At 47.3% G+C, this 25,739-nt stretch overlaps 1 protein-coding gene and 2 long non-coding RNA genes across 10 annotated transcripts in view; 1 reads left to right on the forward strand and 2 right to left on the reverse strand.

Moving 5' to 3' along the window:
- LOC109494882 overlaps positions 1 to 1,013 on the reverse strand; it is a 258,239-nt gene extending 257,226 nt beyond the window's left edge. For all 4 annotated transcript variants that reach the window (XR_002738437.2, XR_006590114.1, XR_002150001.3 and 1 more), the window contains exon 1: positions 379 to 1,013. This is a non-coding gene — a long non-coding RNA (uncharacterized LOC109494882). The remainder of the gene's footprint in view (positions 1 to 378) is intronic.
- Positions 1,014 to 1,132: 119 nt separating this feature from the next.
- The window catches only part of GNAO1 (G protein subunit alpha o1), a 170,599-nt gene continuing 145,992 nt past the window's right edge, over positions 1,133 to 25,739 (forward strand). The window contains exons 1-2 of one of the 3 annotated variants that reach the window (XM_011290154.4): positions 1,133 to 2,034; positions 2,258 to 2,300. In XM_011290154.4, the coding sequence (XP_011288456.1) occupies positions 1,917 to 2,034; positions 2,258 to 2,300 (161 nt within the window). In that variant the 5' untranslated portion in view covers positions 1,133 to 1,916. The remainder of the gene's footprint in view (positions 2,035 to 2,257; positions 2,301 to 25,739) is intronic. The other 2 variants (XM_011290156.4, XM_011290155.4) reach the window with 2 other exon arrangements.
- The window catches only part of LOC111558065, a 32,425-nt gene continuing 14,629 nt past the window's right edge, over positions 7,944 to 25,739 (reverse strand). Inside the window, exons 3-4 of one of the 3 annotated variants that reach the window (XR_006590116.1) lie at positions 10,333 to 10,428; positions 7,944 to 8,109 (exon numbers count right to left, since the gene is read on the reverse strand). This is a non-coding gene — a long non-coding RNA (uncharacterized LOC111558065). Of the gene's footprint in view, positions 8,129 to 10,332; positions 10,429 to 22,322; positions 22,655 to 25,739 lie in introns of those variants that run through there. The other 2 variants (XR_006590115.1, XR_002738573.2) reach the window with 2 other exon arrangements.

Consider the following 25,739-nt stretch of genomic DNA (forward strand, 5'->3'; position numbering starts at 1 on the left):
CCACCCAGAACACGCCTGATTTTTGGCAAATGTGTACGTGTTTCCTCGGTACTTGATTAGCTGTATGCTGAGTAACTGACCTGGGTTTCTGGGTCTTTATTTGAAAACGAGATGGCAAAGTGTTTTTAAAAAATTGAAGAAAGGAAGAAAATCTCTTCTCTCACCAAAAAGCGACTCAACATTCATTTATTTGTGTTTGGGGGAAGGAGCAGGACAAGGGAATTAAATGCCAAGATTTCAACCAAGCGAAACCGTTCAAAATGAGCACAAGCGTTTAAATTCTGTGTTGAAAGATCAATGATGTGCTAGAAGCTCATGAAAACCTGTCCCTCCCAACCAAAAGCTTCCCAGAGTGGGACTTGTCTCCTGCGCTGATACCTATGGCGGGGAATCTCAGAGCAGGGTCCGCGAAGGCACAGGGAGGTAGAGGCTCCTAGAGAACAGGCCAGGGCTTTGTCTCATCCTGCTGTGTTCCTCTCCTCACAGCCTCCACTCTCACATACTAGGTGCTCAATTAATGATGGTGGGTCGCAGGAAAAAAACAATCCGCGACCGTCCCCATGCCCCAGGCGAATTCACCGGAACGCGGGTTTACTCAGACCCACTGTCTCCTCGCGTTTGCTGAGGTCACTTGGTCTCGGCTGCCACAGCCCTGACAGCAGAAGAGTAACCAAGAAGGCGAGCTGCTGGAGCCAAGATGGAGCGGAAGCGGGAGGACGAGCAAGGCGGCGCGGGGCGCGAGCTGGGGGGCCCACCTGACCGCGGCGCGGGCGGCCCAGTCCCGCGTTCCCATTGACCAGGAGGTCGGCGGAGCCCGCGCGTCGGGCGGGGGCGGAGGCGGGGAGGGGCACCCCGGCGCGCGCCCGGCCCCAGGCTCCGCCCCCGCCAGGCCCCGCACGCTCCCACCTCTGGGAGCCGCGGGCCCGGGGGCGCTGTGGGGAGGGAAGGCCGCGCGCGCGCGCGCGCGCGCGCCGCCGCCGGCTGACGCGGTTCCCGGCGCGCGCGCCTCCCCCGTCCCCCACCCCTCCCTGTCCCGGGGGCCCGGCGCGCGGCCCTGCTGACGTCAGCGGGCGGCTTGCGGTGCGGGGTGCGCAGAGCCGCTGGCGCACTCGCGCGCTGCGCTCGCCCCCTCCCCCGCCCGGGCTGTGGCGCGCGCGCTCGCTGGCTCTCCCTTCATTTTTTTTCTCCCCTCCCTCCCAGCCTCTCTCCCTCTCTCTCTCTCCCTCGAGCTCCCGGCTGCCTGCGGCTCCCTCGCTCTCCCTCTCTCTCCGGTAGGCTCCACCGAGCGATGCGAGCTCTGGGAGACAGCGACGCCGCCTCCCGCTAGAGACCTGCCCCCCGACCCGGCCCCCTGCCCAACCCTGCCCTGCGCGCAGGGGTCGGCGAAGGCGCCGCGGACGCACCGACGGCTGAGGACCCGCGATGCACATGCACTAGCAGCACCCCCTCTCTCACTCCCTCCACACCCCGCGCCGCCGCCTCCTCCTCCTCTGGCAGCAGCGGCAGAAGGACCCACCCTGCCCCCCACCCCACCCTCCGCCGGCTCCGGCTGCGGCTCTTGCCTCAACTATTATTTTATTTATTTTGGGTCGTGCACAAGCCTCAGTGCCTGCAGCCCGCGCCTCCTCGGACCGCGGGCGCCTCTTCCCTCGGCCCCGGAGCCCCAGACCCCGGCCACCTTCGCCTCGACACCCCTAGAACCCGCCAGCTACCGCAAGTCTCCGCTGCTGGAATCTTAGCGGCTGTCTTTTTGGGGGGTTCTGGTTTCCCGACATTTTTGTTTTCAACCAAGGGAAGGATATCGTGGTTTTTTCCCCTTTGAGCCCAGGCTCTGCTCTCTGGGGGGGTGGGGGGCGCGCCGAGCCGGGGAGCCGTGCCAGCCGAGTCGTGCGGGCTGTGGCAGGGAAGGGGCCACCATGGGATGTACTCTGAGCGCAGAGGAGAGAGCCGCCCTCGAGCGGAGCAAGGCGATTGAGAAAAACCTCAAAGAGGATGGCATCAGCGCCGCCAAAGACGTGAAATTACTCCTGCTGGGTAAGGACCGGGGCTGCCACCCCCATCTCCCGACCCCAGCCACTCCGCACCCACCTCTGCCCTCTCTCCCACCCTACTCGTGTCTGGGGAGACCTGGTCCCGGAGTTGGCACCACTGTGTGCCTAGGATCGTCCATCCTCTCGCATGCCTTACCTCCATGCCTCCCCCCCCCCCCTTCCCCTAAGCTGACACTCACCAGTTTTTCCCCCATCTGTCCCAACAGGGGCTGGAGAATCAGGAAAAAGCACCATTGTGAAGCAGATGAAGTAAGTCCCTGTGGCCTTGGGATTTGTACTTTTATTAAGAATAATTTTTTGTCATTTGTATTATCTTGCTCATTACACATTGCTCTCCAGGCCTGGTTTCTGATTCGTGTACACACACACACACACACACACACACACACACACACACCTGGATTTGACTCCCCTCCCCCACGCCCTACGTTGGTTCTGGGTCCTCCACCCCAGCTCCCCGGTGGGTGTTTTTTTTGCGGAGGGGGGAGGGAAGTGGAGTGCCTGTAGTTGTATGAATGACAGTGTCCGCCATATTGATCAGAACATCACACTATTGGCATGATTATGATCATTACTCTTTCTTGCCCCTTGTATGTATCACTACCTCCGTTTCTATCTATATGTCTCTGTTTCATTCTGTATTTCTCTCTCCTCCTCCCTCCACCCCCTCCCCCTTCCACATCCACAGTCCCTTCCCCCTGCTCTTCTCCTGGGGCAGTGATTTTGAACTTGGCTAAAACATGGAAGGGACCCAGCCCTAGACTGGGGTGGAGGATCAAGTGTCTGCTGTTCATGGATTTGGTGCTGAATTGGAGGTTGTGGTTTCTGCCCCCGCCCCCCAAAAGGACTAGGGTCAGGGGAAGGGGTTATGTGGTAGGGGAGGGGGGTGGATTTCCAAGCAAATGTGGCTGGCACAGCTGTATCCAAGGCAGAGGTGGAAGGGGAACTCTGGCTGAGGCTGAATGCCTGTCCCTTGTGTCCCCCCTCATCCCTTCCCCCCCCCCCCACCAGCGTTTGGTCTCCTGACCGGCAGTTTTCCTTCACTCTGTGGCCTTTATCAATGTATTTATTTACACTCTGCATAGGCCATGTTCCATGTAATCTACCCACAATGCGGATTGCAGGCCCCACTTGCCACCGCCCCCTTCTGCCTTAGATATCAGTTTCCCCTCCTAATTAACTGGGGGTGGATTTGAGTGATGGTTGAAAATTAAAACAAAATGGGATATTTCTTCCCTTCCACACTTTCTCAGTAAGGAGCCTCGCCCCTCCTTCCCACTCTCAGGCTTGCTTCTTGCCCCATCCATTGGGCAATTCCTAGCGAGCCCACAGGCAGCTTTGCTTGGGAGGGGGTGGCCTGCGGGGAAGGGGTGGATGCCCTCAGGGCCTCCCGGCCCTGCTGCTTCCGTTGGCCTGTCAGTTCGGGACGGAGGAGTTCGTTAAGACCATTTAGCGAGGATTCCACGTCGCTTTGCTGTGACACCTTCGTGCACACACAGCTCCTAATTAGGGGTTGCTGTGCAGTAAACAAAAATGATTATTTTTCAACTTGACAGAATAGCTGAAGTAATTGCATCCCGTAGGAAAACAATGGAAAATAAAAACCCCTTTGGCGGAAAGGTGGGTGGGAATCGAAGCATGCTTGCGGTTTCAGAACCAAGATGCAAAAAATCTTGCATGTGTAACAGGCATGACAAGCGGGTTCTAGGCGGCGCCATGATGGTAGGGAGTAGCGACTAGGAGACAATTCCCCCCACCCCACCCCGTCTGTTTGACATATTCTTATTTTCGTTAGAGAGCTCCCTGGGGCTTTCTTTGCAGAGGCCCCTCGGCTCGCCGCACCCCTCTGAGCCACGGGTAATTTGGCCTGGGGCTTCTCTGGAGCTTGTGCAGCCCAAATGGATGGAGAGGCGGGGCCGAGGGAATTGCTCTTTGCAACAAGGTGCATGTTGCATCTGCCTGGAGCCCTTGCAGGTCGGTAAATGCAAGCAGCGCCACCCCTCTCTCCCAAAGGGGGATGTTTCAAAACTTAAGAAGTCTGTAATCTGCAGTGGTGGCCTCGGAGCCGGGTAGAAGCCCCAGCCACAGGGGCTGGGTGAGGTTTCAGGCGTTGCGAGTGGTGGACAGCGCCCAGCTGAGGCCGGAAAAGTCGATGGGGCTCAGCTCGGTGACGCTCGGCTCAGCTCGGTGCGGGCTGGGCGCGGGGCTCGGAGGGACTCGGCAGTGTTCGGAACGGAGTCGGGGCCCCAGCGGAGAGAACCCGAGCCGCTTCGGAGGGGGCCGAAGGCATTCGGAAAGACTCGTGGGAGGAGTGGGGCGGGGGGGGGGGGTGAGAACGAAGGAGGGAGGTATGCTAGAGTCTGCAAATTAACTTTGCGTCCACCAAAGCAACTCCTTACCTGCTTTTCCCGAACATGCCCCATAAATTAGGTTGATTTAATAAGAAGTTTAAAAATATATACTGACTCCCCCAAAGGGTACCTCACCTTTTTTATTCAAAGAGAGCTGAGCTCTCTGAGGAAATAGGTGTGCCATTTTAAAATGAAAATTCCTAATTATATACTGGGGCAGGGAATCTTAAATGAAGGCTGTATGTAGACTTTCCCCGGAAAGTCATACGTGTCTCAGATTTAGTTACACTGGGGAAGACGAAAAAGTCAAGCCTTTGATGTTTGAGATGGTTAAATCAGATATCTGAACATTTCTTCTCTTTTCCCTGTGCTCCCCACTTTTCTTACTCCCACAGAACACCTTTTTGTAGAAAAATGTCAGGCAAAACTGAGGTAAAACTATTAATTTTTTTAAACACACCAACTCTTTAGGAAATAGGCTATGTTTGTTCAAAAGGTCAATCAGAAAGATTTCTGGCCCTGTAAATTTTGCCACAAGGGACCCTGGCATCCTGTCCTCCTGAAGCATTCATGAATGGCAGCTTTTCCTGTGAGCCCTCCAGCTTGGCTTGAAATAAATCAGATCAGGGCCTTGTGCCAAGCTGGATGCAGGACTTGTTTTATTAACCACAAAATGTGGGATTGGTGTCACTGTATCCTAGTGACAAATTCTTTTGAGTCCTCCTTTGCAGAGATGATTTTCCTGATCGCCACGACTGAGAATCACTTGAGTCAGGAGACCTGTATCGTGGGTGGGGCTGGGCCCAAAAATGTAGGTGCCATTTCCAGAAAGCAGTTTTGGACTTGTCTGTGCAGTGTGATTAGTGACCGACCTATCAGGCCATACATATGAATTAATTCGGATGTTGCTTTATTTTACCCAGGTAGATGAAATTAAAGAGTTCTCCATGGGTGATGCCCTGTGAGAACTTGATTTCCTAAGGGGGCCTTGGGCTTAATAGTTTCTGTTGGACAGAGAGAAAGAATATTGATATTCAGACATCTCCAGACCCTTTTAAACCAGTGTTTTCAGAAGAGCAAAGAGCATTCCATTTAGCCTGTTTTCTCATCCATGTTGTGGCGTGCTGATTAGAAGGAATAGGCTTCCATATATGCCATAGTAATTGAAGTTATATGATAAAGGGCTAACTGATGCTACTTAAAACAAAGTATTAATGCACACATCAGCCTAGAAATGTTGCAGGAGACCAACCTTTGCAATTCTTTTGCTTGATACATGTTGTAATGGGAAACTTACAGCCATTAAAGAGATGCCACAGATGAGACTGTCATTTTAGAAGCCTGATTCTTAGTACTTTATTAAATTTGTTAAAAATTTCATTTGAACATAGCTTGCTGGGCTGTTGTTGTTGTGTTTTTTTGCATATGTGATCGTGAGCTAGCGTTTGGGAGTTCTGGGTCAGACAATCCAAAACATTTCGGTTCTAAGAAATAACAATCATCGAAAGAGCACAAATAAAATTTTACACACACCATGAACAGTGACCTTTTTAAATATGTGGTATTTAACTTGTGCTTGTTAGGAGGCGATGACCTCACCTGTGATATGGGCCTCATCATTTTTGCAATCCATGGGACTGTTTTATTCAGAGTAATCAAAATTTTATTTTTTATTTGTTTTATTTATTTATTTTTTGATGTTTGTTTATTTTTGAGAGAGCAAGAGCATGAGCAGGGGAGGGGCAGAGAGAGAGGGAGACACAGAATTCGAAGCAGGCTCCAGGCTCTGAACTGAGCTGTCAGCACAGAGCCCTCTGAACTGAGCTGAGTTCACAGGCTTGAACTCACGAACCGTGAGATCATGACCGGAGACGAAGTCAGTTGCTTAACTGACTGAGCCACCCAGGCACCCCTGGACTAATCAAAATTTTAAAAGGAGGTGTTCATTTTATTTAATTACCAAAATCCCTACCAAGAAATCTCTTAAAGAATTATATTTTATGAAGTATGAAATCAATAGAATATCCTTTTTAGTGACTTCCCATTTTGAACAAACAGTGACAAGTGCTTGGGCATTCTCCCTGATGAAAATGTAAAATGAGCTGTGGTGGTGCTATAAGAACTGCAGTTTGCCCTCTTTGAGGTGTTGAGTTCTCTGTGATGTCACATTCAGGCTCCCTGTGTCTGGAGCATTAGGTGGACTTTTAGGAGATAGGGAGTTGGAAGGTGGCAATGAGGTGTGGCTTACAAGCTGCTGGCTTTAAATATAAATGGACAAAGTAAAACGGAGTACTCTGGATGTGCACTCATTCCCAAGGTGCCTGCTCAGTGCCATTGTAAAACAAATGCCAGGGTTTGTCCGGTGAAGACGTCATTTCTTGTACAAATATCCCAGCCCTTATAGTGGGTTATGATTCAGAGGACAGACCCCATCCTGTTGGAGAAGGTAGTCTTTTAAAACATCACCTCCTCCATGGGGCACCTGGGTGGCTCAGTCGGTTGAGCGTCCGACTTCAGCTCGGGTCATGATCTCACGGTCCATGAGTTCGAGCCCCGCATCGGGCTCTGTGCTGACAGCTCAGAGCCTGGAGCCTGCTTCAGATTCTGTGTCTCCTTCTCTCTCTGCCCCTCCCCTGCTCACACTCTGTCTCTCTCTCTCAAAAATAAATAAACATTAAAAAAAAAATAAAAATAAAACGTCACCTCCTGCCAAAAGCTGGTGGCTTCTCCCACCAGCTGACCCTGCTTTTGTAACTAGGGTGTCTTCTGTTTGGCTTAGGTTCACAACAAGCCTGTGTTCAGTCAGCACACTGCTGTTCAGCACCTCCCGAGTGGCAGTAATGAGTGGAAGGGAATGGCCACTTGCAGCCATTACTCTGTAAAAGTGCAGCCATCTAAAAGGGCATTTCCTGCATGTCCCCAAAGGGTCCCATGTTGAGGCAGCACTCCGGAGAACCACCCTTCTAGGTTTGTGGACTTGTTATTTCTGCAATCATCTCTTTGGCTGCTTTGCCCCTCCCTCTTCCTCCCTTCTCCATGTTTATTCAAATGGATGCACCTTGCTCTCTGGAGACAGCATGAGCGCAAACAGAATGTCGGATCAAGTAGCAGATGAGTTCTCCTTCGCTGATGGATGGTGCTCTCTCCTTGCTTACTGTTCACTGAGCTGTAAATACCAGCAGACCTTCTTGCCAGAAAAGTAGCAAACAGTCCACCTGATCTCCTCAGGAGTCAGCCATGGAACTCTTGAACCTGAGTTACCTGTTGAATTCTGAAGTAGAACCTGTCTGCTTGTTAAAAGGGTTGTTTCTGACTAGATTACATGGATGAGGCTTCATTTGGGATTGCCATGGCTCTAAAGGAATCAGAATTTCTGTTCTCTCTCCGTGTGGGACTAGATTACATTTATAGTGCTCAGAGTACTGGCTTGTTTCTTTACCACTCGAACTCCCCAGATTATGATTGTTCTCCTTAGTACACCACATCTGCTAAAGATAGGACGGGGTCACTCATGTTTCTCAGCTGCTCACAGCACTCTATCTCTATGAACACTGGAGATTTAATGTGAATAGAATAAGGTCCTGTTTTTCTGACATGTGGTCAGTCCATCTGGATGCAAGGACTGGGTTAGCTGTCTCCCAGGGTGTCTTCAGGGTCTCCTGTCTAATGAAGCTAGACAGATCATTATCACAAGAGCACGTCGTGATCTGAAAGACAGTAGACAAGCTGGGAAGGGGATGATTTCAAAATGAAAAAAGACATTTTGGAAAGGGTTACCCCCAAACTTGACACTAGCAAAGAACAGCTTTTGATTTTGATGAAAGGAAGCTGTGTGTGTGTGTGTGTGTGTGTGTGTGTGTGTGCGCGCGCGCGTGTGTACACACATGCTACGTGAGTTTAAAAACAGTGGATAGTATGAGAAGAGCACTTTACCTTACTTATGGACTGCATCACCATAAACACGTTGACGGTACTCAAATGATCTCCATTCTAGGAATTTGTTTAAATTTGTATCACATTCTTATTTTATCTATCCTGTGCTTCTCGCGCATACTACACAGTACTGGTTAGAAAAGACACCGTCCGGCAAATCGGTCATTAGCATAGAGGGGGAAGAGAGGAAGGAGCAGTGGCCTGTTACCGGTTCAAAGAAAAGCTAGTTTCTTTTTTCGAGAAGGAGTTTAGCATGCTTCTCTAAAATTGAGAGGTGATTAAGAGCGTGGACGCTGGAACCAGACTGCCTAGCATCAAATCTTAGCTCTACCACTGACTAGGTGTTAGTAACTTAAACAAGTCACTTTACTTTTTGTACCTCAGTTTCAGTGTCTTTGCCTATAAAAATGGGGCTGATAATAAAAACACCACCTAAAGGAGTTGTTGTGGGCAAATGCCCTTATAACAGTGTTCTAGAAATCACTATACAGACGTCAGCTATAGTTTTCATTCCTTTGATTGATTAGTGGGTGTTCCCTTCCCATATGGAGTTGTCTTTTCAAGTATGTGGGCCTTGTCTTCCTTAAAAGCCAGAAGGGGAGTGCAGTGGTTCATGCTTATGGCTTCTCCCCCTTGGTGCTCTGCAGTACGAGTTATATAATAAACTGTGTTGTCATAACTGATGTGACATTTTTGATGGTGCAGCTGCTTCAACCCAAGAAGCTGGAGTGATGTCACAAAGAGTGGGAAAGAGCACTGGACCAGGAGTTAAGGCTAGTGGCTCCTCCCGCCACCTGCCCCTCTGGGGGTACTGTTTGCCCCAGCTCCTTCCCTGTCTTAAGTGGCCCATGAAATCGGGAGCTACCTTCATGTCAGGGTCTTGAGGTCTTTGATGCAAGGTTCTGAACATAAAAGCATCATTTATAGTTCCATCCTGCGGTCGGGGGGGGCAGGGTAGGGGGTACCCATGAAAGCTCTTTGAAGGCCAAGATGATTGTAGAAAAGCGACCTCAACCACAAAGCTTTGTCAGCCAAGAAAGTCGTAGTCCTGAGAGGCATTTTGAGGAAACCACCTCTAACCAAACTCTTCATGCAGATGTGGTTCTCAAACCAAAGAGGAGGATCCGAAAGTATCCTGCTGGTGAAAAACAGGATGTTTCTGGGAGGAGAGCCCCAGTGACATGTTAGAGGGAGAAGTGGTTTGTCGGTGGCTTCCAGGAGTCTTAGAAATAGAGACAGCCTGGCCCCACCAGGGGTGGCTGCAGGTGAAGGAACTTGCTTGGGTTCAGGTGCCTCAGATCCCAGGGGTCTGCCCGCAGACCAGTAAACGGGGAGGATCAGCAGAACTGTGTTTTAGTTTTGACTCATTCTCTGATTCGACTTTGGGCAGGTCGTTTAGCCCCTCGGAGCCTTGGTTTGTTCATCTCTTAATTAGAACGTGGGCTTTCACCACAGGATCTCTCAGGCCTCTTTCAGGTTCTTAGCTCTAAGATCCAGTAAATGCAGAGAGAAACCTAGAAGCCTGAAATGCAGGGGGGAATAGTGGGAGTATTTACCGCCCACAGCTTTTATCTGCTGAGCCATCTTTAGTTCTAATTTTCTTTACAGAGGAGAGGAAAAACATTGTGCTTTTCATAGCACACACAAAAAAATAATAAAGTAAAATAAAATCCTGCAAGGCTAATAGTGCCCTGAATTTGTCCCCCTACTCGCTTAATTTCTTAACCAAGAAGGAGGAAAGAGAAAAGGGGAATAGTATGTAAGGATAGTATTCCATGGCAAGAATTTACCCTGGATTCTCTGCCCATGTCATAGCCAATTGACAGGCTTTCTGTGGAAAATTGATACTTTACAGGGACAGCTTCCCCATGTCATAAAATCAACTCAGGGTCACCCGCCTCCAGAGGCTCAGAGCACTAATGTTTATTACACATTGTAAATTAATTATGTGTTTAATATATCTGTCTCCTTTGCTAGTCTTGGTGCCCCTTCCTTACCAGGGCTTCCTAAAGCAGAGATGGTGACTTCTTTTTGCTCATAATACAGCACTGAGTGCAATGTCTGGCACACAGGAGGTGCTTCACAAATGCTTGCTAAATGAAGAAAAGAGAAAGAAATGAGGTTCACAGGGAATGCAAACTCATTTCTACATAAGCCAGCATAATAACTTTGAAAGCCTTTGATGCTCATAGCGTTGATCATTTTCAATCCAATCCATTATCTTCATTTGTTTTTTCACATCAACCTATGCGGAAATACAGTCATCAACTCCATCTTACAGATGAGGAAGTGAAGCTCAGAGAAGTTGGGTGGCTTGCTCGAGACCACACAGCTTCGTAAGGCCACAATTTGTTTAATTCCAAAGCCTATGTCCTTTCCATTCTAACACTACGTGGTCCTTACTAGACCACCACCAGTGTGGACAAAAGAGAGCTGGCAGACTGGGACCCAGTGCCCATCAGCAAATGGGATGTCACTAACTTTGGTTGAGATCAGTGGCTGAGAGAATAGCAAGTGTTTGATTGGTGCTGGATTTTTGGAGGTGGAGGTGGTGGCCGTCCTCACATATGACATTAATTCTGACACCAGAGTGTTTCCTAACCCTCATCTCGACAGCCTCTGAAATAATTTCTGTTGCTGCCTCAAATGTGGGCCATTTGTGGGTGCTGCCACTGAAGACTTTGGCTTTGGTAGAAGCAGGTGATTCAGAGGAGACTTGAGAAAGACAAGATAGTAGTATATGCATCCATTCAACCACCTTCCATCCATCCATCCATCCATCCATCCATCCATCCATCTTTTCATCCACAAGCATTTACTGAGCATTTATCAAATGCTGGACATATGCATGGTGTCATGGAAGTAGAGAGGAAGGCCTCAGTCCTTGCCCTTAAGGAATTCAGCTTAAAGGGAGTTACGTGTAAAAGACGCTTATACTTCAAAGCAAGCAGCCAGTTCTCCCCATGGGAGATTGGAGGCCACCAAATCTAGGCAGGAAGTTTGGGTAGAAAATGACACATGGGTTGAGTCCTAAAAACTAGTGGTAGTTAGCCAGGTGGAAAAGGGAATCCCAAGGGGCGCCTGGGTGTCTCAGTTGGTTAAGCGTCTGACTTCAGCTCAGGTCATGATCTCACAGTTCGTGAGTTGGAGCCTCACATCAGGCTCTCTGCTGACAGCTCAGAGCCTGAAGCCTGCTTCAGATTCTGTCTCCGTCCCTCTCTCTCTCCCTCCCTCACTCATGCTCTGTCTCTCTCTCCCAAAAATAATAATTAAAAAACAAAACAAAAGAAGGAATGCCAGGCAGAGGGACCAACATGTAAAAAGGTGCTAAGATATGTCACCACACGAAGCAGGCTGAGGATGTAAAATACTTGATTTGAGGAGTGTCCAGAGATGAAGGATGAAAGAGGAGACAGAGATAGATTGTGAAGGGCCTTGTCTGTTGTGCTAATAACTTTAGATTTTATTCTGAACACAATGAGATGGCACAGAAGGGCTTTTTTTAAATTGAGGTGTTATTAACAACATTATATTACTTCCAGGTGTTCAATGTAATGATTTGATATTTGTGTAAATTGCAGAATGATCACCACAATAAGTCCAGTTAACATCCATCACCACACATGGTTACAGATGTTTTTCTTGTGATGAGAACTTTCAAGAACCATAGGGTTCTAAGGAAATGGGTGGCAGGATCATTTTTTGCACTTTAGGAAGATCACCTACGTGGACTAGAGAGAATCATGTCCAGAGGTTAAGAGACCATGTGGAAATTTATTTCTGTGATCCAGGTGGGAATAGATTAAGAAGAAACTCAAAGGAGTGGAATGGGAAAAGGGTATTTGGGCAGTGGAATAATTGAACTTATTTGATTAGTTGAAAGGGGATTGGGGAGGAGCTCCATTTTAAAGGATATAGACAAGGGGGCATCCACCTAGCTCAGTTGGTAGAGCATGAGACTCTTGATCGCAGGGTTGTGAGTTTGAGCCCTATGTTGTGTGTAGAGATTGCCTTAAAAAATAAATAAATAAATAAAGGATATAGACAAGACTGGGTCCAGGATTCCTGGTTTGGGCTACTGGTGGGATGACGGTGCCATTCCCTGAGATGGAGGAATGCTGGAGGGAGAAGGAAGGCTTGGGGAGAGAAATGAAGACTTAATTTTGTTCATGTTGGTGATTTTTGTGGATCAGCCAAGTGGAGATCCCTGGCAGGCAGTCAGATATGTGGAGTAGGGTGTAGGACACACTTGGGGAGAAGGATCGGTTTGGAATTCTGTGGTGCTGTGGGCAGTGGGAGCCATGAAAGTCGGTAACCTCACCAGGCTGAGTGAAAAGGCAGAGGATGCACCCCTGCCACGTGCACACACCCCAGCTCCAGGATGTGACAGTCATTTAGGAAGAGGAGCCTGCAAGGGAAACTGAGAAGGGATGAGCTGAAGGATGGAGAAGAAACCGAGGTAGAGCAGCAGCATGAAAGCCAAGGAAGGAAGGGGTTAATTGAGTCAGATACTGCAGTAGTCAAATAAGCTGAAGACAGACACATGTCCAGTGGGTCTGGAAAGTTGTTGGTGAACTTGGCAAGAGCAATTCCGGTGGAGTGGCAGGAGAAAAGCCAAATTGCAGTAGGAGTTAAGTAAGTGGTACTGAGGAAGTGGAGGCTGTGAATGGAGACTCCTGGAAAAGAAACCTGGGTTCTAGAAGGAAAGGGACAGAGGGAGGCAGGAATGCAGTGAATAGGGTTGAGCAAAGGCTTTATTGTTCATTTGGCTAGCAAGGTGGGACCTGGATCCACTGAGAAGCAGAAAAGGAAGAGCCCAGATGGAGGGAGATGTTGAAGGTATGGGAAAAAAGAAGTGGTAGAAGGAGCAGAGCCCTAAGAGGATGGGCAGAAACAGGGTGCAGAGTATGGTTGAGCGACCTGATGTTGATGTGAATGTGTGTCACCTGCCCTGAGACTGCCAGAGGGGCCGTAAGGATAGGGAGATAGGGAGTGCATAGGGAAATTTGGAGGCGGGATGGTGGGCACAAGATGTTGAGGGAGTTCCTGCCTTCTCTTTTTTTCTCAAGTAAGGAGCATTAAAAAGCAGCTGTGCTCATTTACTGGCACACACCAAAGGCTGGTAACCTTTCTTCCATTCAAACCATTCATTTATTCATTTACCCAGTATTGATCTAGCACCTGGTATGTGTTAGGCACTGTTCTAGGAGCTTGGAGATTCAGTGGTAAGCCAGTCAAGTCCCAGGGGACTCAGGAAATAACTTCATAAACAAATATTCAGGCACTGTAATTGCAGACTGAAAGGTTTTCTGGAGCCACACCTTTGGTTAAGACCTTTTGCTGATCACCAAGGGATCCAATTCCTGCCGTTAGAGTGTTGAGTCAGTTGAAGGAGACAAACTGGTGCGGTGAAAGCACAGAAGAGACAATGGCAGAGTTTAATTTGGACAAGGGCTTAGAATTACACATGCCTCAAGACAGCGAGGTGGAGAAATGAGAGTTCAGTGGGCACCCATTGTTTTACTCTTCCCAGGCTGCTCCGGTGAGGCTGCCCATCACTGCCCCCTGCCACTTGAAGATAAGAAGTGAGTGTGTGACTCAGGCCTTGCCATTCACAAAATCCCATTCTCCTGGCCACAGTGATTGGAGGATGGGCTACGACTCAATCCAAGCCAGACAGAGTCCTTCTTTGGAATTTTATAGTCAGTAGGGGAAACAAGCTCTTCATCAAAGGTCTTCACTGGGTTGGAGTGATGAAAGCCTAGAGCTGCCTGTGGCCACATTTCCACGTCTCCATTACACTGCAAGGAGGAAGTTCGCTTCTCATGGGAAAGACTGAGGTTTTAAGAGACTGGGGCGTGAGGGAGGGAATGAGGAGAAGACAGAAAGAGACAGAGGAAGCCAGAAAGACATCCGATGATAATTATTATAATCTCTGAAGCTGCCTCTATGGACCTGAAAGTTATGTGAACTAATAAATCCTTTCTTTTACATAAACTAATGTGAGCTGGAATTCTCTCCTCTTCACGCAGGAAGAAGAAACAGTGTGAGCTAAAGCACAGAAGCAGTACTCCGCTGTGCAGGGCACCATCAGGGAGCAGTGAGCAGTCTTACATGACCGAAGCATTGGGGTTTTGTGGGACTATAAGGAGAAGTGGTTAGAAAAGAAGAGTGGAGCTACATTGTGAGGGTTCCCAGACCGCCTTGCCAAGGTGTATATACTTTGAATACAGATTAGGGTGCCTTTCCCTCTGTGGTAGGGTAGCAGGGTGCCAAGTCGGCAGAGCTTGAAGAGGAAGAGTAGACAAGAGGCTTAAAAGCAGAGAGATTTTTGTAGTCTGAACTAGGAAATTGGAAGGAAGGGCCACGAGGAACGGGGTGGGGAAGAGATTTTGGAGGCGGAGTAGGTGAGACCTGCTGTCTGCTTGAGTATGGGGAAAGAGTAGATCAGAGAGGAGTCCTCCACGTTTTGAATCTGGTGTTGGAGTTTAGTGATGACATCAAGTTAAGAGGCATAAGAACAAGGAGAGGGGTAATAGTAGAAGGAAGAGGGCAAGTCAGACCACAAGCACGAATTTTGGCTCCTTGAAGGATAACTTTTATGTTCCGCTCCCAGTGTTCAGTAGTCTTCTTAGGAAGTCATTCTAGCATTTGGAAGGGAGGTCAGGGCTGGAAGAAGGACTGGGCTCAGCTGCCATGCACAGTAAGGCCATGAGAGCAGATGCAGTTTCCCTGGGGTGGTATGCACATGGAGAAGAGAAGGGTCCCCTTCCCCCGCCCCCAGTTGTGGAGGTGAGCTGGGAAACCTGCCTTTGGTAAGCTCTAGACTCCTAAGAAGCTCCAACTGGGAAAAGGGGCTGGGAGTCAGAGGAGCGGAGGAGAACCCTGCTGGGCGCTCTGCAGGCAGGGACTGTGCCTTGGTTAGTTCTGTGTGGCAGCACGGATCTGTTCTATGGTGGTTCTGTTCCCTGGCATTGCCAAGCTAGATAAGGACTGAGAAGGAGCTATCGTGTTTGGTGATGGAGGCTTTCAAAAGAGCAGTTTCAGTGGAGGGAAAGGGAGAGAAGCCAAACTCAAGAACATTTTAGGGTGGATAAGTCTGGCCTAGGAGTAAAGAAACCTGAGTGCTACCCCAACTCAGTCCCTATTTAGCTTGGTGGCCCCAGGCAAGTTCCGGAGCTTCCCTAGGCCTTAGTATCTTCACATATAACGTTAGAAAACTAGACCGGATATTCTATAAGCTCTTGCTCAAATCTTGAGGTCATAATTTAAATTTTGCTGTCCAACAAAACAGATGTTCTCGTGGCAGAGGAATTCCCTGCCTTCTCCCTTGGCCACCCCCAACTGAGATAATAAATTATAACAAAATTAAGCTTTTAGAAGTCTAGTGCTAATTGGGAAAGAAAACTGGGACATCAGCTCAGGGAATTGTGGACACCAGTGCATGTGCGTCCGCGTGTACTCTCCATTGAGAGTGTGGAGCCCTGTGCGGGAGGAATATGACTCCGAATGGTATCAGGGTTTATGAGACCAGAGTCCTATGTTGCTCTTCCCTGGGGAGGAGTGCTGAAGATGTTCCTGGAATGCAAAGACAAAACAACCTTGGGGGTCCCCTCTTTGTGAGCTCACATGGCTAGGAGAAAGAAGGCTTGTAGCCTGAGCTGGCTGTGTGGGGGAGCTCCAGCCAGGGTAGGCAAAGAAGAGCTGGAGGGACCCATGCCTCAGGAGAGAAACAAGCCTGAGGGCAAGCGTAAGGGAGGTGCTGGCTCTATCTCTCAGGCACCCTGTGGCCCTGTCAGTCGGGGGGCTCTGGGTAGATGGTAGAAAGGCATCTGGTTCTGAGTCATTCCTGGTCTTCTACCTTTTTTCCCTGGTGTACAAAAAGGCCTGTCTTTTTTGAACCCTTTCCTAGAAGTATCAACTATGTGGACCTCACTATTCCCTAACTTCTTTGGCACATGTCCGTTCATTCTGTGAGTACTGGTGTTAGACCAATCGTGTGTTGGCGCTGAGTTTCCAGAAACAGAGCTCTTAGGAAGACTGACAAGCTGCCTGCCCTCAAGGACCTTACAGTTTTGGAGAAGGGAGATAGTAAACAGGTACATGAATGAGCAAGGTCATTTCAGACAGTGATATGTTCTAAAGGAGGAAATAAGGCTTAAAAACAAGAGAGTGGTCGGCAGAAATGAAGGATAGGGAAGCAGGTCAAACAAGATCTGAGGAACAGGGAATAGAAGCAGAAGCCCAGAGGCAGAAATGAGCAGAAAGAAGGCTAGAGAGGCTGGACCTTAGGAAAGGAAAAGTGACACAAAATGGGATTAAAGAAGCTGGTGGGGGGCACCTGGGTGGCTCAGTCAGTTGAGCGTCCTACTTCGGCTCAGGTCATGATCCATGAGTTCGAGCCCCACATCGGGCTCTGTGCTGACAGCTCAGAGCCTGGAGCCTGCTTCGGATTCTGTGACTCCCTCTCTTTCTCCCCCCCCCCCCCCCCCCCCCCCCCCCCCCGCTCACAGTCTCTCTCTCTCTCTCTCTCTCTCACTCTCTCTCTCTCTCTCTCTCTCTCTCTTAAAATAAACATTAAAAAAAAAACATTTAAAAAGAAGCTGGCGGGGTGGGGTGCCATTGTTCAAGGCCTGGTGGCCATGCCAAGAGAAGCATTTAGATTTCATGCTGAATGCCATGGGCAGTTGAAATAGGGGACAACTTGACCTGACTTATGTATTAAAAGATCCCTCTGCATTCTGGAAAAAGCAAAACCATAGGGACAGAAATCATATCACTGTTTTGGGGGGATGGCAGGAAAGAGGACTACAAAGGGGCACAAGGGAACTTTCAGAGGCGATAGAAATATCTGTCTCTTAATCATACGGTGGTTGCACAACCATCTATGTTTATCAAAACTTGTCAAACTGCATACCTAAAAAGGGTGAATTTACTTTAATTAAATTATAATTCAATAATCCTGACTTGTCAAGTGTACATTATTTAGTTTAAAAAATTTTAGTGAGCCTTAACAAAATCCCTTTGGCTGCTTTGTAGAAGATGGAGCACACAGGCCTTGCACAGTCTAAGCAGTACCCCCACTGCTGGTCCCACGATTGAGCCTATATTATGTGCCGTACCTGGTGGCTTTCTCATCAGTTTATTGATGTGTGTTCCCAGTTTTCCTGTTTTACTTAGCTTTCCTTTATAATTGGCTTGAGAACTCAATGTGGGTAGAAACCATCTGCTTCTTTTGTGTGGGCCCATGGTAGATACTGTTACATATTATTTTCCTTACATTTGAATGGCACTCGAGAGTTTACAAGCTGCTTCCACATTCATTATCACCTTTGGGCCTTACAACAGTCCTGTCAGGCTGCATAGACACCCCTGGATCCCCATCTTACAGAAACTGAGATGAAAAGAAGTCAGTGTAGCAGTATCAGAGAAGTGTGAAATTTGGCGATCTTAGCTTTGCCGTGTGTTGACTACCAGTGTGATTTGGGGAAAATTATTTAGTCTCCCTGAACCCCGGTTTCTTAATTATTAAAAAGAGATAAAGAGGAAACACACTGCAGCTATGCTGTGAGGATTGAATGAGGTAACAGAGCTGAAAGCACTGAGCACATAGTTGAAATTAACTCAGTGTGAGCTATTTATATCATTTTTACTATCAGAGAAGACAGATTTATTCAAGACGGTGTGGTCAGTACATGATGGAACTCAAGCCCAGTTCTTCTGATTCAGGTGTGTGTCTCCTTCCGCCACATCACTCAGTGCATTCTTACTGGTTGGCAATTGATTGGTCCTGGGCTAATTAATTTTTTTTTAATTTTTTAAAATGTTTTTATTTATTTTTGAGACAGAGAGAGACAGAGCATGAGCAGGGGAGGGGCAGAGAGAGAGGGAGACACAGAGTCCAAAGCAGGCTCCAGGCTCTGAGCTGTCAGCACAGAGTCCGACACGGGGCTCGAACTCACAGACTGTGAGATCATGACTTGAGCCGAAGTCGAACACTCAACTGACTGAGCCACCCAGGCACCCCTATCCTGGGCTAATTAATTACTCTTTACCAAGTTAGATCTTTCAATGCAGTCATTGATTAATTCAACAAATACTTATTGAGCCCCCACCATGTGCTCAACACTGCATACGATGTGATGGTGAGCCAAGACAGGCTGGTTCTCTGCCTTGAGAACAGAGATGCCCTTACAATTAATAAGCACCATAGCCAGGATGCTGAGGGCATTCCTTCATCAGTTTGGGGTGTGGGAAGACTTCCTGGAGGAGGTACATAGAGAATGTCTTTTTTTTTAACAACGAAAAAGTCTTTTTTATTGTGACATAAATATACATGCAAAGTGTCCATTTGTTTTAAAAGGCAAACGTTCATGTAAGCTTCACTAGGTAAAAAAACTAGGATGTTCCTAATAGCCAGGAAAGTTCCCTAAATACCCCTTCTTGATCCCTGCTACCTTGATTTTCATGGTGTTTCTTTGCCTTCTTGTAGAGTTTACCACCTATGTATGTATCCTGTAATCATAGAGTTCAGTTTTTCCTGGTCTGGATGTAATTAGAATCATACTGTTATATATTATTAAGTCTTATATCTTTTCTTCGATATTGCATTTGTATTATTCATCCATGTTGTGCATAACTGTAGTCCATTTATTTTCATTGCTATATAATATGCTATAGCATTCTCTTCTGAATATTTATAATTTTTCTGTGTAGCGTTCACAAATATTTGTGTGTATTGATGAATATGCTATATATTATTGACTTCACTACTATATAATATACATTGTTATTTGCTGGCTATGACAATACTGTAATTTATTTATCCATTCTACTGTTGATGTACCTTTGGGTTATTTTGAGTTTTGGGCAATTGTGAAGGATAGTGCTATGAACACCTATGCGGATATATATCCTAAGGCACGTGCATTAGGATGTGAAGTGTTCTTTGAAGTGGAATTACTGGGAATCTTCACCATTATTAGATAATGCCACATTATTTTCCAAAGTGGCTATTCCATTTTATACTTGCACTAGCAGACAGAATTCCTGTTGTTCTAAATTCTTGCCAATATTTGGTATGGTCAAACTTTAAAATTTTTGCCAACTGTATTGGTAAGCAGTAGTATTTCATTGTGCTTTTACTTTACATATTCTAGCAGCTTTTTTCACATATTTTTTGGACATTTGATTTCCTCTTTTGAGAAACACCTGTGCTTTTATTACTTTTTAAATTAGGTTGTAATTTTATTAGTAATTTTTAGGCATTCTTTATATGTTCTGGATACTAGTCCTTTTCCAGTGGTATTCATTACAGATATTACCTCCCATTCTCTGGCTTGGTTTTTCGCTTTGTTAATGGTGAACTGTGATAAAAAGATGTTCTTATTTTTAATGTAGTCAGAGTTTTCGGTATTCCCCTTTTTGATTATTGTTTTTTGTGTCCTATTTGAGACATCTTTCTTTCTTTATCTCTAAGTGATAAAAGCTACCCTCTTTTATCCTCCTGTTCAAAAAGCTTTGAAGCTTTTTTCTTCCATATTTAGGTTTTTAATTCACCTGTAATTCTTGTATGTGGTATAAGATAGAGGTCTTGTTTTATTTTTTTCCCTAATAGACACCTGTTTGTGCCAGCATTGCTTATCCAAAAGGCCATTTTTTCAGGCACTGTTCTGTAGAACCACCTCTATTTTAAGTCGTGTGTTTATATATGCAGAGACCTGTTTCTTGTCTCTTTAGACCATTCCACTGGACTCTATTCCTATGTCAGTGCCATGCTGTCTTGATTACTACAACTTTGTAACATGTCTTGATGTTTAGCAAATCCCGTCTCTTCTCATGGTCATCTTCATCAGTGTTTGGCTGTTCTCAGCCCTGTGTGTTTGCATGTAAATATTAGACTCGGTTTATGATACTAATCTGTTTGGGTAGAATTGACATCTTTAGATTTGACATCTTTAAATCTTAAGTTTTGCTGATCCATGAGCATGTTATATTTCACCATTTATTTAGGTTGTCATAATTTCTCTCAGAAATACTTACATTGCCCATAGAGATCTCATATACTTTTTGTTAGATTTATAGCTAGATACTTGATATTTACAGTGGTCTTATAACTGCCTTTTTTGAATTGCAGTTTGTATTTGTTGCTGGTCTAGAGAAATACAACAGATTGCATATTGATTTTGTGTTCATCAACCTTACTTAATTTTTATATAAATTCTAATGGTTAATCTGTAGATCATGAGGCCCAGAGAAGGGAGTAACCTGTCTAGGTTCCCATGGCCTTGCTAGTAACAGAGCAAGAATGAGTGTGGTCCCATTTTTCCCATTTCTGCTTCCCAGTGACTGTTCAGGAAGGGTTGGGGTAGAAGGACACAGCTGGGGAGAAGGAAACCACATTTACCAAACACCTGTTATTTACAGTGCTTACTACATATGTGAGCTTAACTTACTGGAGGCTGATTTTTGGTTATCCCCATTTTATAGATGAAGGAAGTGAGATGCAGAGAGGCTATTCGAAATATTTGTTCAGGGTCACACCTTGGTTTATCACTGAGAGGACATTCCAAAGTTGGAGGTTTCTCTTTCATGCATGTTCCAGTTTGCACACCTTCTGTATACGATTTTAGATACCCACAGAAGTCTTTGGGCCTCCTCCCCTCAACCAGGCTGTCTCCCGGGCCTCCGCCCTGTGCAGATCTGCCTCTAATAAAGCTGTGCTATCGTCTTCAGACTCACACAGGCCTGCTTATTGTCAGCTCCTAGGTTGAGTTCCTACCCAAAGTCCTGAGATCACTTTCATCCTGCCCTCTCGAACCCCCCCACATGGTTCCCTCCCAACTGAGAAAATTAGTTCACAAGTTGTTGGGTTCTAGGAACCAAATTAGGAGTTGGCCTGGGCATCTTGTTTCGGTCCTGACTTGAAAATATGGTTGCGGTTTTATGACTCTGCTTTGTTATACAGTGGACTAGAGAGAATTTATGGTTGCAGTCCTTCCTGGCACCCCTTCCCCCAGTCTGACTGATTGGTGGGAGCTGCCTGCACGCAAAGAGGAGGTTTGCTGTTACTGGCTGTGCAAAGGAATTGTGAAATGCTGTTTGTGAACACAGCCCAGCAGTGCTCTATTCAGTGTGACAGCTTCCTACTTGGGAACACACAGCCCTTCACAGGGTGACTGTAAATTATGCAACTCCGGAGCTAAACAATGAGGACTAATGGGGAAAAGGAAGGGACAGACTGGATTTCAGCCTGGATCTGCAGTGGTGGAGTGCAAGCTTAGGCTACTTGGCGATCCATGGGAGGAAGGTCTTTAGCAATTGAGAAAAGCCAGGAAGTCCTGTCACAGTGCTACTTGTGAGAGTGGGTTTTACTTTTTTAAAAATGTAAATGTTCTTTTCAAACTCTGTTTATCAATTCAGGGAGCGTTTTAGAAACTAGGAGAGACATTTACAAAAGAAAGTAGTCATATGTTGTTACCCAAAGTAATTGAATGCTGTACACAGTATTTAACCTTTGTCCTCATGGCCCCAAATCATCATTTTTTCCTTACTGCTTTGTGCTAAAAGTCAGCAGTGCCCCTCAGGGCAATTGATGTACAGACCATTTCCCACCCCCTGGCCCCCCTGCCCTGCCCCCATGGTCTTAGAATGCAATTAACTCCACTTTGATATGCTTTATATAATTTTCCTGTCTCTTCACTTGCTGTCATCTGTCATGCCTTGATGCTTTCTGTGTTCCTACCTCAAGCCTTATTTCCCTTCTCTTGTTCTACTCTGAATCTGTAATGGCCTGGAAAACTACGTGACTGGGTCTGTCACAAGAGTGTGTAGGGCAAGAATAAATAAGGTATAAGTGAGGACCCCTTCTACAAGTAGAGTACTTGTGCTTTAGTGCCCAGACCTCTCTGCACTCCTGCCTCTTAACGGCATGGCATTAAGTATGTAAAACTGAGTTGGCAACCATGAAATGCTCTACAAACGTACATGATGGTGAAAGGGTTGCTGTTGTTGTGCAGTCGGGTGCTCAGAGTTCTTCATTGTCCTTCATGATTCCTGGCAGGGTTCTGATTCACAGAAATTGTTGGACAAGTAGCTTCCAGATAAGAGTGATGCACTGTCATTTGCTACAAAAGATGTTGGGCTGGCCTTAGCAGCCAGGAGGCTGGTATGAAGAACCTCTGTGGTGAAAGGGTTCTGCTGGGCCCTTTCTGTAAAATGACGCAGGCACACATGGGTGCCACAGGGGTCAGCTGTGTGATCGACAGGGCCATCCCTGGGAACCCTCCGCAGTGGTGGGCATCACGGACATCCGCTCACCTGCATGAGAACTTAAGGTCACTTGGCAAATCCAGGCCAGACCCAGTCGCTACTTTCAGGAGACCAGCACTGAGGGAGAGGGTGGGCCGCTCCTTCCTGCCGGTCTCCTAGCAGAGGACGTCATCACTGGCCCTGGCTCTGCCGCCTGCTCTGCCACAGCACAGTTCCCAGACCATGAGCCCTGAGGCTTGAACAAGGACAGGAGGCTGTCCTACAGTCGACCTCATTCAGGGCTGCTGACCCAGGTGTGGCCTCGGCCTTAAACACACCAGGCAAGCAAACATGGTGTTGAGGTACAGATTCCCCGGGAACCAGAACCAGGGGGCAGGTCTCCTCACGTACAGCCAGAAAGTTTAGTGGTATACAAGTGAACACGTGTGTTATCCTATTTATTTTAACGTGTTTTAGGACGAAAGGTCCCTAACACATCAATACCGTGGTGTTATAAATAATTGTGGTTTAGGATGCAGTTAAAGTAGCAGGACATTTTTTTTCAAAGGCATAAAAGCCATGAAGGTGGCCAAAAAAATGTTTGGGTAGTGCTATCCTCAGACCTTCTGACAGTATGGGAGTGCTGATTCTGAGCAGGCCTTGCCCTCCAAGGGGCAAAAGAGTGCCTTGGGAAGGCTCCGCCTCTGTCATCTTGGGTAGGTGGTAGCAGTATCTCTTTCCCAGCCCCAGGCCCATGAGCTGCCCCACTCAGTCATCTTCTTCCCCCCACTTGCCCGGCAGGCATGTCTGGGCCTGGCCTGGGGCCCCTCACTACCATCTCTCGCTGAGCCTTTCTCTGGGTGTTGCGCATAGCATCTCCTTGTGTGTCTTCCAGAAATTCTGGTTTTGTCCTTCACCATCCTGCTCAACCACTTCATGGTTTCCTCTCACCCTCTGCATAGGATCTACAACTGTCCTTAGCTTTGAGAACTTACCCCAGTCCAGCTTCCCACACTGATCCTGAGCTGTCTCTCATTCTGTATAGAATGCTTGTCTGGGATCCACCCATGCCCATGCCTCCATATTGCCTCTGTGCTGGATGCCGAGGCAGGCTTCCTGTCCTCTTCGTGTGCAGGCCTGGCCTCTGAGGGCCGGCTCAGTTCTCGTCCGCGCTGGGGGGGCCGAGGGGGGTTGGGCCCTCCACTCTCTAAATCACTTTGTATGTGGTGCCTGCACCACAGCATTAGAGTTTTTAAACATGCTGTCATGGTCCCTAACAGATTGCCTTTCTGTTTATCTGGTCACAGACACACGAGCGCACACACTTGCACAGGTACCAGAACAGACTTGCTCACCGCGGGCCTGGCAGAGAGCTCTGCCCGTGAGCCGTTTGGAGAGAAGCAGTTTGAGCATAGTGGGGAAGTGTTCCCGCTCTTGTGCTAGCTCTGCCTGGTCTGAATCCTCGCCGTGCCACCTGTTAACTTTGTGACCCTGGGCAAGTAGGTTTGAGGATGATGTGAAACAGAGTAGAAAGAATTTAACTCCGTACTAAACACCAAATACACATACACTTGGTATGTGTAAGACTTGCTTCTTCGTCTGGGCTCTAAACCTCCTGTGGAAGGAATCCCAATTCATAATCATTTCTACCCCATAAGCCAGATAGGTCTGAGGTGCATAAAGGAATATTCAGGGTAAATTTACATACTAAGTCAGGCAGCCCATTTACACTGCTCTGAGTTTTCTTGTAAACTGTTGCACATAGAAGTTTTTGCAATGCTTATGTGAAACTTCAGTATGCATACGTGGTATGTATTACCTGTATATTTGGGTCCCCAGTGGATTAAGAACTGCTGAGCCTGGGGCACCTGTGTGGCTTGATCGGTTAAGCATCTGACTCTTGATTTCAGCTCAGGTCATGGTCTCCTGGTTTGTGAAATCAAGCACTGCATCTGACTCTGTGCTGACAGCGTGGAGCCTGCTCAGGATTCTCTCTCCCTCTCTCTGCCCATCCCCTGCTCGCACACACTCTCACTCTCTCAAAATAAATAAGTAAACTTGAAAAGCTAAAAAAAAAGAATTGCTGAGCCTACCACATCACAGGCTGGATAGAAAAACTATAGTAAGTGCTCCTTACTGGGCACTTACTATACGCAGGAAGAGGAAAGGGCTCTGCTGCCCGTCCAGCTGTGGAGGCAACTTCCATCTCTGACTACATTCCCTTCCTGTCTCCCTTCCCCACAGCCTAGGCCTGTGCCTCTGCCCCCTTGCCCTACACACCTTCACCTTGCAACTCATTCCAGCAGGCGTTAGGGCCAGATTTAAGCAGTAGAGGAGTTTGTGGCAGGGCTACGATGCTAAGCCTTTCTACTGCTAAGGGCAAAAACCTAAAAGAAGTAATATCTCGATCTAGGCAGTGCTTATGTAGGCTATACATTTAATCTAATCAAATCTGAGGACCTGTACACCTAAGCTTTTTGTGTCTTACTATATGTATTGTTCTATATATATTACTCCATGTACCATTTCTCAAGCCTTTAAAAGGCGGTGATAGTATTTTTTGTTAAACAAAGGGCCTGGGAAATTACGCAATGCCCTTCTGAATCTACCAGCCTTGGGAAAGTCTGATTCTGTGGGGAGCAGGTGGGGGTACTCAAAAGAGGAGGACATGCCCACACCCTAGTTTTTCCCCACTCAACTACTAGCATCAGCCTTCTGTGAACTTCCTTCATCCCCCACATTTGTACCTGCAAGTGGAGGACTGGGAAAGGATGCCCCAGCACCCACTTTGGAGGCCCCGAACTGCCAAGCACCCAAGTTCGTGGTCACAGCCCTCTCTTTGGCACAAACCTGCTTGCCACTGTGAAGCACAGGAATTCATGTCCTTTCTCTGCCATTTGCTGGGCTAGGAATTAGCAAGTCCTTACCCTCTCTGAGCTTGTGGGGTTTTTTACCCCCTGTAAATTGGTGATAAGACCTGTGTTAGTCTTAACAGGAGTAGCAAATGACATCATGGATGTGAAAGTCTCATAGGACCATAAAACATAAACATCAATAAAGTACACCCCCAAGGTCAGCTTAATTCCACTAGTGTTTGAGGGCCCAGGTTTTGAAGAGCAGTAATGTCCAGTGGTTCAGTGTGCAGGCTCTAGAG

Source organism: Felis catus, chromosome E2 (assembly GCF_018350175.1).
Source record: "Felis catus isolate Fca126 chromosome E2, F.catus_Fca126_mat1.0, whole genome shotgun sequence".
In the NCBI taxonomy this organism is placed as follows: Eukaryota; Metazoa; Chordata; class Mammalia; order Carnivora; family Felidae; genus Felis; species Felis catus.